Source organism: Hemicordylus capensis, chromosome 3 (assembly GCF_027244095.1).
Source record: "Hemicordylus capensis ecotype Gifberg chromosome 3, rHemCap1.1.pri, whole genome shotgun sequence".
NCBI lineage: Eukaryota > Metazoa > Chordata > Lepidosauria > Squamata > Cordylidae > Hemicordylus > Hemicordylus capensis.
The window spans coordinates 301,845,617-301,858,122 of NC_069659.1; the positions used below are offsets into that span (position 1 = coordinate 301,845,617).

The window sequence follows — 12,506 nt, forward strand, 5'->3', positions numbered from 1 at the left end:
TGGTTTTGTCGACTTCCTGCTTAATCTAGTCAGGAATGCACCTCAAAGGGAAAAGTATTCAGAACTACATCAGGTAGTTCAAATCATGCAGATTTGACATTCCAAAGTATATCCATCATACCAGGGCCCATTTAAAGGACAGAATTGCCAGTTTTTTAAAGTACAAGTAAGATCTCCCCCTTCTAAGTCTCACAGCCTGACTACCAAAACAGACTCAGAAAGGAGAACCTCATTAGTAGTTTTCGCCACATGAATCCTACCCTAGTAGGTAGGATAGTGAGTTTTCTCATCCAAGTCAACAGCAACCACTGGCATGGTTACAAGATGGGCTGTATTAACCTGGTAAATTCGACCAAACAATATAATGGGAGGGACACAACTGAGATGGGGATACCTGTCCATTTGATGTATGCTAACATCTTGACAAGGATTGCTTTCTATAGGCTGCTAAGGAATTCTGTGTGCTTCACTTCTCAGCGCAAAGTGCCAAACTGCAAAGTCAGATTTTGGAAGACGTTGTGTGCTAAAATAATGCAACTGTTCTGCCAGTATTTTGAATGATGGCTAAAACCAGAATTGTATGCCTGGACCCATAGCTTGCTTCCTACCCTGCAAATGGGTTAGGAAATCTTGAAATGGCTTTTTAAGATATTGGCTTCTAAAGCCTTGTGAATTCATCACACATTGCTGAAATTGTACAAAGTCTACTGTAATATTTTCTTACCTCAAAATCGATGAGTTGTAGATCAGCTACTAGGGTGCTAAGAAGACCACTGTTGTACAGCTCTTGAGCAAGCTGGGCCACAGCTTCTGTCTGGGGCTCCTTTTCATTTGTGCCATATAAGATTTCTTTCATGGCAACTAAGTTTTTTGAAACTTCTTCAGTAGCCTGAATGGGGAAGAACAAAAAGATACAATTACTTCCAAAGCTGATCAGTATGTACTTTACCATTATTTCTAATGGCAACATGGAAAAAAAATCCCAGATTATTATTCAATCATATTAAATCAATATAGGTAGGATTTAGCAGATAAAACTAAGTAAAGGAGGAAGATGTAGCGTCTGCCCATCCATCCACAATCAACTCCTACTTAACAATACTGGGCAGCATCCACAGTATAACTTGCATAAAGTGTGCCAGTGCAAGGCAACTTTCCCCATGCTTCTCTTCCCTACTAAAGCTCCATAAGTCCCTCAAAACAAACCAACAAAAACTTACGAATGGTTGAGGACCTTCAATAATGGCAGGGGATATTATGCAGCGGGAGTGCCTTGAAACCATGAGGGGAACTAACAGAACAGGCAGCCACTTGTTTCTGGGTATTGCCCTCTCCCCCTCCCACAGGACATTTCATGCCATATCTGGCAGCTCCCCAACCCTCCATCCCAGCTTTTGGGGGGCTCATGAAGCTCCAGTGGGAAGGAAGGGGTGCAGAAGGTGCCTTGCACTGCCACACACTGCACTAGTGATACTGTGGCTTGCTGGAAGAAGAGTGTTAAGTAGTTTTTATGTGTTGAACCCATGATAGGTTGTTTTGGACTGTACAAGTAGAATATGAAATATTTCAAAACTACGCATTTCCACTGGTATACCCCAGCCAATTCACAGAACCCTGGGTTCCTGATGCAATTCTAAGAGTCCCATATCCTCCCAGAACCAGGCAAAGTGACTAAGGGACAGAAGAGCAAAATAAATAAATAAATAAATAAATTAGGATGCTCAGTAATTTGCTAAAGATAGATTTAAAAAAAACCCAAAAATTCGAGGATGAGAAATAAAACCAGCTTTCTGAGTATATTCCAGTAGAAGGACCAAGAACATTAGCCATAAAGTTAGAGGACATTGCACGTTGACACAAGGTCAGAGGAGGGAATGTTAGCAAACGCTTTTCTATGACTAAGTAAATATTTACAGCACCAGGAGCAATTACACAGGCCACGAAACCAAACACACTGGCAGAATATAAATAAATGCTGAGGTAAACCAATAGATGGGAATAGATCAACATACCTTTAAAAAAAAAAAGGCCAGAGCTACCCTAACACAAAATTGCTATGTTAAAAGGGTGGGTGGGTGGGAATCCTAAAAATTACTTCCTGCTAAGTTCCAAAACATCTGAAGTAAAACTATAGGTCATCAGTTGAAATGTAGCAAACACTAAGTGTAAAAGGAGGACTGGATATTTCTCTGACATCTGGTTGTCTGAACTAATGCTAGAGCCTAGAAACTTGAAATAATTTTTGCTGCTCTGTGCAGGAGACACACACACACACAAATGCAAGACTAGCACTTAATTGTTCGATTGTTTCCCCCCTGAACTCCAATAATGAGACAGCAATGGTATTCTCCATCCAACAGACTGCCACTTCCACACTTTATCACAATCACTTTCAGGTAATGATGGAGCATCTCCCCTTAAGGAATCCTATCACCTGTCTCAGCTGCAGGTTCCCTGCCTCTGCACAGCAGCTAGTTTATGGGGGAAGAAATAAACCTTCATTCTTAGTCCACTGACTCAACTGAATTTTTTTTTAAAAAAAAAATTAATTGAATTTTCTATTTACAATTCTAACAATTCATTCTGCCCACTGATATAATTTAATAAGCCCTGATAAAGCTTTCCATCTGATCGGCCCCATCCCCATTTAGTTTGGTGTAAGAGACAGAGAGTCAGCCTTGTTAACTGTAGCAACAATACTGCTCACTGCTACTACAGTGTGTCCCATCTAATTCCTGCCTTCCTGTTCCTTGTGTATGATGCCAAACGGTAACTCCATGTCTATGCTGAATGAAAAAGAGCTGCAGCTTCCACAATTTACAGCATGCTTGCTTGAGTTCCACCATTTGTACAATGTCTTCCAACAAAGACTGCTTGAGCTTTTTGAGCAGGATTCAAGATGCGAGGGATGCATAGTACTCAGACTCTACATCAAAACGCAGCAAGCACTGTGAGGATGCAGGAGACTGTTTGCTCTCTCCAATGAAAAATGCCTGTTTGGGCTCTTACCAGATGCCTTCTGTCTGGGAATCAGAACAATTTTGTGCAGTAGTTTAATTGCACAGTTTGTATATTAACATGCAAGTTTGCTGACAGAAGATACACAAGTATACACAACTCCAAATCATCCAACTCTGAGCCAAAGCCCCATGTGGGGCTCCTATGGCACACAAGCTCCTGCAGTGAGTATATGTGAAGGCAATGCTGTGCAAAAACCTCAGGATTCTGGATTTAGAATCCAACAGAAACACCTGTGGATAATATACATTCATTACTATGAGAAATAGTAACATTTGTTGGTAGGGGACCAGTAAATACATTGATAAGATGTGCATTTGAGATCTCAATCCAGTGAACATGACATTTAACTTTTCATACAATATTAAAAAGCTGCTTCTGTTGTAAACAAGGATGATAACCAGACCTTTTGCAGAGCTCTTCCATGAACAGCAGCTCTGTTCCACTGCTGGAACATAGTTCTGTGAAAGGTATGGATGCTGTTCCTGTCACAATTTCTACCTCATGGTACTTCCTAGGGCTTCCCTTGCATTCTGCGACCCCATAGTTAAAAAAAAATTTCCAATGAATTTTATAACAACATATTCAGGTTTATATGTGTGGCAAGTTTCAGACATTCAAGAGCATGTATGAATTGTGAAACAATTTCCTTTGTAAAGAGTGAAAACAAGCTTAAGCCTGAAGGAATTGTTTCAGAGAACTACTGCACTACTTCTAAAACATGATACAGCCATGAAAGAGAATTGTTTATTTTCTACACCGTCATTATTTCTTATAACTGTTTCATTTCTAGGCTGTTTTCTTAACATGGTAGATTTCTTTCATACAATGTATTGATTTATCCCTGCTTCCAAATCTGTAAGTATTCATTATTTCAAATCACAAAGGATTTTTTAAACACACAAAAAACTAGAAAAAATACTGGAAGTAAGAGAAATTGGCAACTGAGAAAAGGGAAAAGATTTGTACTGAAAAATAGAAATACTCTCAATTATAAACAGTGGTAAATGCATTTAGCTTTATTCTTCAGTAGAACACTAGCAGAAAAAAAAGTTAAGCAGTCCCGCCACTATGAAAAGTTAAAGGTCCAAATGCAATGATAAAGTTATCTCTTGTAAATGGCATAAACAACGCACTAAACTATTGCCTGGATTTGAATGTCTTATTCTCACAGTGATTTTAGTCTGGTTACAGAAGCAGGTAACTTCAGCTTTAAGTTAATATATTTGTCCTCCACAAGGGATAAACTATTAGCAGCCACTAGAGTGGTAGCTCATAAAAATGCTTCACAAAAAGGGTATCTGCACACTCACAAGAACCTGTTGCTTTGTTGTTGTTTTTTAGGAGAAAGTAAAATGTTTAAAGCACTGGCACTCTTCAGAAATTAAGCACCCGATAGCATGCCACACTGGAGGTGAGAAAAGCCATTTCTATGTAGTCTCGAATTAATACGAATGCCAATTTTTTCTTCTTTGGTCTGATCCCCACCGCAGGCTAAGATCATTTGAGGAGGTCCGGCTCCAGTTGCCACCAGCTCGTCTGCTGGCGACCCAGAGGCGGGCCTTCTCTGTAGCCGCTCCTGGAATATGGAATGCGCTACCTGCAGACATCCGTAATTTGAATTCTTTATTGGAATTTAGGAGAGCCCTAAAGACCTACCTGTTCAGCCTGGCCTTCCAGTGCTCTTTAATTGTTAAAGTGTCTTTGAAGTTTGTGAACTACCCTGAGTAGGGATGTGCAAGGAACCACAGAAGCGTGGTCCAGCACTGGGGGGAGTGTATCTTTAAGGGGGGTAGTACTTACCCTCCCGCCACTCTTCCCCCGCTGGTGCGTTTAAAAATCTTCTTGCGGTGGCAGAGTTCCTCCCTGCCACCCCTGCCCCTGTCCTAAGCCTTAAACAGAATACAGCTAGTGGTGCGCATGCACCCTGCGCAGCACGCTTGTTTCCACTGCTGGCGTGCGCGCGCCGCATATGTCATGTGGTGTGCGCACGCGCGCCAGCGGCAGAGACGAGCACGTGGGCTGCGCAGGGTGCATGCGCACTGCTAGCTGTACTCCATTTAAGGCTTAGAAGGACAACAACAGGGGCAGGGGCGGCAGGGAGGAACTCTGCCACCCCAAGAAGATTTTTAAACGCACCAGCGCTGGAGGGAGAAGAGCGGGGGGGGGGGGGTTAAGTACTACCCCCCCTTAAAGAGAAACTCCCCCACCCTTCCGAACCTCCGGACCGGTCTGGAGGACTTTTAAATTGTGCCCTAACCGAACCATGCACACTACTAGCCCTGAGCTATTTTGTAAGGGCAGTCTAAAAATTGAACAAATAAATCAATAATAAATAAATACATAATTTCTTGAAGAGTGTGTGTGCCCCCCAGATACTCCCTCATTACTGTCAATCAACTTTTGATGGAAGTTTAAGATGCAGATGGTATTTGTTCTTTTTGTAGGCCATCACAATTACATTGTATAGGCATAATCAGGAGCATATAATATTATGTGGGCAACATAATTCCATAAACTCTGCTAAAAATTCAAGCCACATTTCCCTGTAGGTGATGCATACAAATGACCAGAGTGAAGTGCCAAGAAAATGAGATTTTATTCTTATAAACTGTGCTGGTTGGCAGATTGAAAACATAGACACACACACACACGTAAATATTTTCTTGCAGCATAGTAGAAATCAGCTATTTAACTTGTTAGGCCACATTTAAAATCCTTCTCAAGCAAACAAATTAAAATAAAGCTGACAGTTGAGCCCATAATTAACAGCAAATAGGATTGTGTTGCTGGAAGTCTGGCTTCTGATGTGCCTTTAAATGTTTTTTCAAAAGAGCCACCCCACCCCACCCCCAGCCCATTCTCCGCATTTGACTAGGGGTGTGCACGGAACCGCCAACTGCGGTACGGCACTGGGGTGGGGGGTACCTTTAAGAGCGGCGGGAGGATTTACTTACCCCTCCTGCCGCTTTCCCGCTTGGCGCCGTAAACCTCTGTGTAACTGGGGCGGCAGGACACCTCCCTGCCACCCCTTCCCCGACATTACTTGCAAAAAGCCCCAGTAGTCTTTTGCGCGCGCGCACATGTCACAGAGACGAGCACGCACACGTCTCTGTGACGTGCGCATGCGCAAAGGACTACTGGGTTTTTTTTGCAAGTAACATTGGGGAAGGGGCGGCAGGGAGGTGTCCTGCCACCCCAATTACAGAGGTTTACGGCGCCAAGCGGGAAAGCGGCAGGAGGGGTAAGTAAATCCTCCCGCCGCTCTTAAAGGTACCCCCCACCCCCGGACCGAACCACCCAGCTCCGGACCGGTCTGGAGGCTTTTTTAATGGCCTCCGGACCGGTCCGGGCCCATCCCTACATTTGACCAAACTTTTAAATTTGCTTTGATTTACAGGAACACAGACAAGAGCCAGTGAGTTTATACTTCCAGCATGCAGTGTGTACATGCCAAGGTAGCAGAGATATTTTTGAAAGTGTGATGCAAAAATCAGCAGAAGGCTAAAAATGAGAGGCAAATAAAGAACCTAGTTTTTTTTTAATGTTCCAGTAAATGATTTCTTGGTCCACAACATATCCACGAGTAATAATTTCAGAATATAAGTGGAACTTGATTGCAAACTTTGGTTTGGGACATACCATCACTAAAAAATATCTGCAAATTATGCAACAGACTTCAGTCCTCAGTGATGTATCTGAAGGCAAGCCTGGTTTATACTTTTAGGGACAACTGAACAAAAAATGTATGACTGGAGCATTCTTCTTTTGGTTAAATACTGTCCTCTTCTCTTTATGCTGTTACAAATGTGCTTCCAAACTCACCCAAGTTTGGTTTTTAGGGTTTATGAAACTGTGCTCCCTTTCAAGCTGTCTCCACTCACCCACCCTCACCTGCTTGGCTCTTTCATCTCCTGTGCTGCTTTCCCCACAAGCTGTCGTCAACTTTCAGTTCCTCTGCATGCACACACATGCCCCAATACTACTCACTGGCTCCAATGCACATCACCTCCTCTCTCACTAATTGGGTCCAAAGCTGTCCAGGAGCCGTGCAACCCAAATCCTTCCTTTCATGAATTCCATGGGGCTGACACTCCATGTTTTAGAAAACCTCGAGTTTTTATTCTTATAAGCCTCTTCACAAAAGGACTTGCAAAACTGCTTGCACCTCACCGCTATCCGCAGCTGGTGGTCTACCTTTCCCCATTTTGAGGGGAAACTGATATGTATCTTGGGTTATGCAGCTAACTTCAAAGCACAATTTCCTCTAATTCAACCGCCCAATATGGAACATTCTGGCATCTGCACTTGTTTCAAAACTATTTATAATATCTCCAGGGGGTATACAATGACACAGGGGTGGTGGTGGTGTGTGGAGGAGGAGAAGACACCAACTAAATTTAAAATGAAGTGACAATTTGGGGGTTTTCTAGAAATATGTGACTCCAGAGGAAAAAGAAACATCTTAGTTTCTATTTTAAAGCAAGTGTTTCGTTTCCTTAACAACAGAAGCTCCTTTTAAAGTGAATACAGTTTAAGTGCTGTCTTCCATTCTCTGTGGTAACAATATTTTAGAAGCACACTAACAGAAAAGAGGAAAAGCAAGCAGCAGAGAGAGGAAAGGCAGTAAAATGAGTAAATACTCCCCTTGCCTCTTTTTCTTCTAGAACCTTTCCTAATTTGCTCTTTATTACCTGGGCAACTGATATTTAAAAGCCTGAGAGGAGGAGGAAGAGAAGAAGAAAGAGGAGTTATAATTAAGAAGTCAACAAGGCATTTCCTCCACCTGACACCAATGGCCACTGTTAAGGGAGGAGTGAGCAGAGCTCCAGTTTATCTTCCTAATCAAGCAAAATCTTACATCTTACCACTATGCCAAAGCTAATTTCAGCTCCACATCACATCAGGAATTGCATGGGCATTTAAAAAAAAACACAACCCTGTGTTTATTGAACAGGAAAAAAACCTTTTATGTATAACTTTTGTAAGCAAAGAAATGACCATGACACAGAATTAATACAAAAAAATAGAAAAGATACAGAATAGGTATATTACTGCAGCAGGACTAAAGTTAATCAAATTAGTTTGGAATTTGCATTTAGAAATCTGAAACCAGTTGGGACTAATTTTATGACATTTTGCAAGAGGTGTAGAAGTATGAGAGATTCTTCAGTTGCCAAGTATACACATTTGCAGACTATGCAGGTTAAGAATGATGTTTCCATCTCATTTATTTAACTACTGTCTGCATGTTTAGTTGACTTTTAGTATTTCGACAGAATGTGGAGTACTGAAAGGGCAAATTCACATTAACACTTACACCAATCAACTGCCAGCACTTAGCTGAAGGACATTCTAGCATGTGCTGTAGCATGTGTCTAGAGAAGGTGGTGACTACATCCATAGCTGTAAGAGTTCATCAATTCTCATCTCATTCTGCATGTGACTTCAGTTCTACCCAGATGTAACTGAGGATATTAACCAAGTCAAACATCTAGAGAGCTACTGGAATCCCAAGCAAGTACAGAAGTACATTTCTGTATACCTCAAACACCTACTAGGTACTGCTGGCCATTAGCTAGTACTATCAGTGTTTATTTAATACCAGACTGAAGTCTCTGATCAGAGTGCTTAGGGACTTTACACCAGATTTTTAAGCAAAATGGTGTGCAGCTCAGTCCAAGTTAGAAAGAATTAGGTGACAACAGAGGCACAGGCAAAGGGTGGTTCAGGAGAGGTTTGAAGAGAAGATTCCTCCGAGGAGCTTGGAGAAGGAAATGGCTTAAAAATTGAGAGAAGAGGGATTATTCCAAGCACAGAGACCAGCATTGTAGAAGACATGAAGATGAGGGTGACAGCAAGTAAGACAGGGAGGCAGGTCTCACGATCCGTGAGACCCGCTTTGGCTGGGTTTGCAGGGAGACCGGGCTAAGCCCGCTCTCCCCCGCAGACGAGTAGGGCGGGAGCCCTGGGCGGCCCAATCGGCCACCCACATGACTGCCGGCTCCATGACATAGCCGGCAGGGGCTGGGGAGTTCGGGGGCCGTGTGGCCTCCAGAAGCTCCAGTATGCCCTGCGTGAGCACTCAGGGCATACTGGAGAGACCCCTGGGGCTGGGTTTTCGCCTCCTCTCCGGGGGTCTACTCATGAGTAGCCACGGCACGGGGCTGCACCGCGGCTACTCACGATTTTGAAAATCGGGTTTGCGGAGCACTTACTCTGCAAACCTGGTTTAAGGGGAGGGGTACTTAGGCGGGTTAACCGCCTGGGAGCCACAGGGCTCACCTGCGAGCCCGGTGGCTCACATGGTCAGCCGAAATCGGGCCTGGCTCCCCTAGCCCAATTTTGGCTGATCGTCAGAAAAGCCTCAGTGTGTGTTGGATACAGCACTGGCATGGAGGAGGTCCCCACTGCAATCACAGGATGCTTGCAATGATGCAAATCATTCAGTTTCCAAGATCAATAACTAGGACCTGTTTTGGCTTGACAGAAATGGTACTTTTAGAAGAATGACAAACAAGTTTCTCAGTCCCTGAAAAGCATTAAGTTGTAATGCACATTGTTTTCCTCACCCCTGTAGTATCACAACATTTTATTAAAACAGACCATATCCCATCAAAATGAAGTGAAAAATATACCTTTTCTACCTTCTTGTCAGAAATATCTTGCTTTTCCAGAACTGCCATACTCTCCTTCAGATTCTTCACTATGTCTGCAGGAGACTTGTGTGACTTGCCAAAGGGAAATGGCATGGTTGCAAGTTATACGTGCCTTTTCTTCTAGAATTCTACCTTCACCTGTAAGTGACAAACAATGGGTGTTAGATAAAGTAAGCACACAACGAATAGCGGGGGAGCGGGGGGAGAGAAGTGTACAGTAAAATCTAACAATTGTTCAGAGTTGAATCTGAAGCTTGCTCACTACCATACAGAAGCACGATTAAATCTTACAGAAGTGCTCTCATTTACAGCAATAAATTTTTATCCAGAGACCAGATCCTCTAGGACAGGGATTCTCAACGTTGGGTCCCCAGATGTTTTTGGACTTCAACTCCCATAATCCCCAGCCCAAAGGCCTTTGGTTGATTATGGGAGTTGAAGTCCAATAACATCTGGGAACTCAATCGTTGAGAATCCCTGCTCTAGGAGACCCCTACTGTTCAAAGATGATTGATACAAATCTAATATATCAATGTTTGCTAGAGAACTGAAGCACTGTGTCACTTCTGCCTATTAGAAAAACTAAGCTTATATTTAAGCTGATTACACTGAATGCACCGTTTTATGCTTAAATAATACTTATCCAGAGAAACAAGGAGCTGTACCTGAAGTTACTAACAGTCCAACATTATTTGCATTGTTTTTCCACAGAGCACCAACAGTCCCACCGCCCTCCGCTCTAGAGAAGTATTTTTGACAGTTCTGTATAGAAGAAACATTCACACAGAAATAAGAGGAGATGCCTCTGCTCCTGGGACTTCAGTGGACACTGGAGTCTCACAAAAATTGAGATCAGGCTTGCATTCTAAGAACATAAGAACAGTCTTGCTGGATCAGGCCCAATCGATCCAAAAGTAGTATGCTTTATACTATGTGGTTTTCATGAGGATTCAACTTTTCTTCGTTTTTTGACAGCAAGCTCTAATATGAGTAACAAAAGCCACCTGCACACTTAATGGGGAAAATATGTATCAGAGCGTATTTAAAAAAACAAGCCATTCCGTACCACAGTATTGCTTTTAAGGCAATATTTACAGTTTGCTTATTAAAGTACATAAACAACAACAAAATGTATGTTTTAGCAGACCAGCTAATGCAAATTAATGAATATTTTCTTAAATTACTACATGACTGGACTTCTAGAGCTCTCGATAGGATATAAGGGAACAGAAAAGCCTGTACTTAAAAAACGCTGATGGGTTGCTACTCCTACAGCAAACAAAAGACAGTTGAAGCTGACAGAGCAGAGGTCACAGTGTCATTACAAAGAATGGTTGTCCCCACCTGACACAAGTGAAAATAGCCCACAGTCTGGGTCAGGAAGCAAATTGCAACCGCCAGTTTACAACAAATGTAAACAAAAACCTTCATTGAAACAATGTGGGGCTGGACAATGGAACTTGGTACATTATCAGACTCTCTGCACTCTCAATTGCAATTCTGAATATTTCCAATTAGGCCATTCAAAGAAGTTCTAAAATTATTATTGGCAAGTGAAGAATAGTGACTAACCTTTATAAATGGACTTGACCTACAGCTTTTTCTACCTCAGTCAATTGTACTTTTCTCTAACTTGTTTCAGTAAGAACATCCTTTTATGGAACTTTCATCTCCATCAAACACAGGTCTTTGCTACTGTCTCCCACATTTCAAAAAGAGCTTGTACAGAGTTTCTTTTAGTAAACTGAGACATAATAATATTGTGAAAAGCAGATCGGAGCCAATCACACTTCCACCTATCACTGCATGCTATAGTGTGGGGACTTGCAGATTTGAGGAAAGCAATGCAAATTCCACACACTTACAGAAGCTGGACACTTGCCCCAAGGGAAATGTGCAAGTTGCCATTTCAGATTGTAAACCAGAAGCACAAAAGTGTGCAGTTTTTGGATACTTTTAAAACAAAAAATGGTTCAGAGAGAGAGAGCAAATCAATGATCAAATTAATCATCATATTACAACAAAAGATGTCAAACCCATTTCAAGTTATATTTATTATACTTACTCCCCAAATATTCGCAGGTTTCAAAGAGTTACAAGAAGTCATGTAGGGCTTGCTCTACCTCAACAGATTTTCTTCCCCCTTTGCTTCCCTGCCTAGCACACCACCATAGCATCTCACAGCCTGCTCTTGAAACTCCTTGTGGTTTCAAGATCAGTTTGCCTTGTAGCATAGGGGCTGCTGTTCAAGAAAAATAAGTCCAAAGCATTTGGGGGCTAAACCAACTAGTTTCATGGTTCTTTCGATTCTGACCATCATAGTAGTTTTTGGTTTATATTTTATATTGCTAGCTCTATATGGGGGGGAAACAGACCCCTGAAGGATATTTTAAACTTGGAAATCAAGAAGCAATATTAGCAGCTAAATTCTCTAATCACAGCGTTCCAATTTCATTATCTCTACTACTGGTAGTTCAAGGTATTACTGATTGCACTTTGATATTTTAACTCAAGAATAAGCACATACCTACATAGAGACAACAAACGCTGTTTATTTGGTTTTTTAAAAGAAGCTATTTACAAAATGCTTTGATCATGAAGGTGCTTCAATAATCATATGACTACATTAATCTTCTTGATTACAGAACTTTAACTCCCGTGCACTCCAATTATAATAGATATGCTCACAATACATAGCTGCCTCTAGCAGATAAAATTGAAAAAAATGTTTGTCATATATGACAAATAGTAGGCAGTGTAGAGGAAGAATGGACTAATATAATGAAGGTTAAGCACCATCTCCTGTATCTCAAGATCTTTACTGTCCTA

At 41.9% G+C, this 12,506-nt stretch overlaps 1 protein-coding gene across 3 annotated transcripts in view; it reads right to left on the reverse strand.

Annotated features, from left to right (window-relative positions):
• The window catches only part of CAB39 (calcium binding protein 39), a 68,871-nt gene that overhangs the window by 12,912 nt on the left and 43,453 nt on the right, over positions 1 to 12,506 (reverse strand). For all 3 annotated transcript variants that reach the window (XM_053309645.1, XM_053309644.1, XM_053309643.1), the window contains 2 exons: positions 9,657 to 9,815; positions 725 to 889 (listed from right to left, as the gene is read on the reverse strand). In XM_053309645.1, the coding sequence (XP_053165620.1) occupies positions 725 to 889; positions 9,657 to 9,770 (279 nt within the window). In that variant the 5' untranslated portion in view covers positions 9,771 to 9,815. The remainder of the gene's footprint in view (positions 1 to 724; positions 890 to 9,656; positions 9,816 to 12,506) is intronic.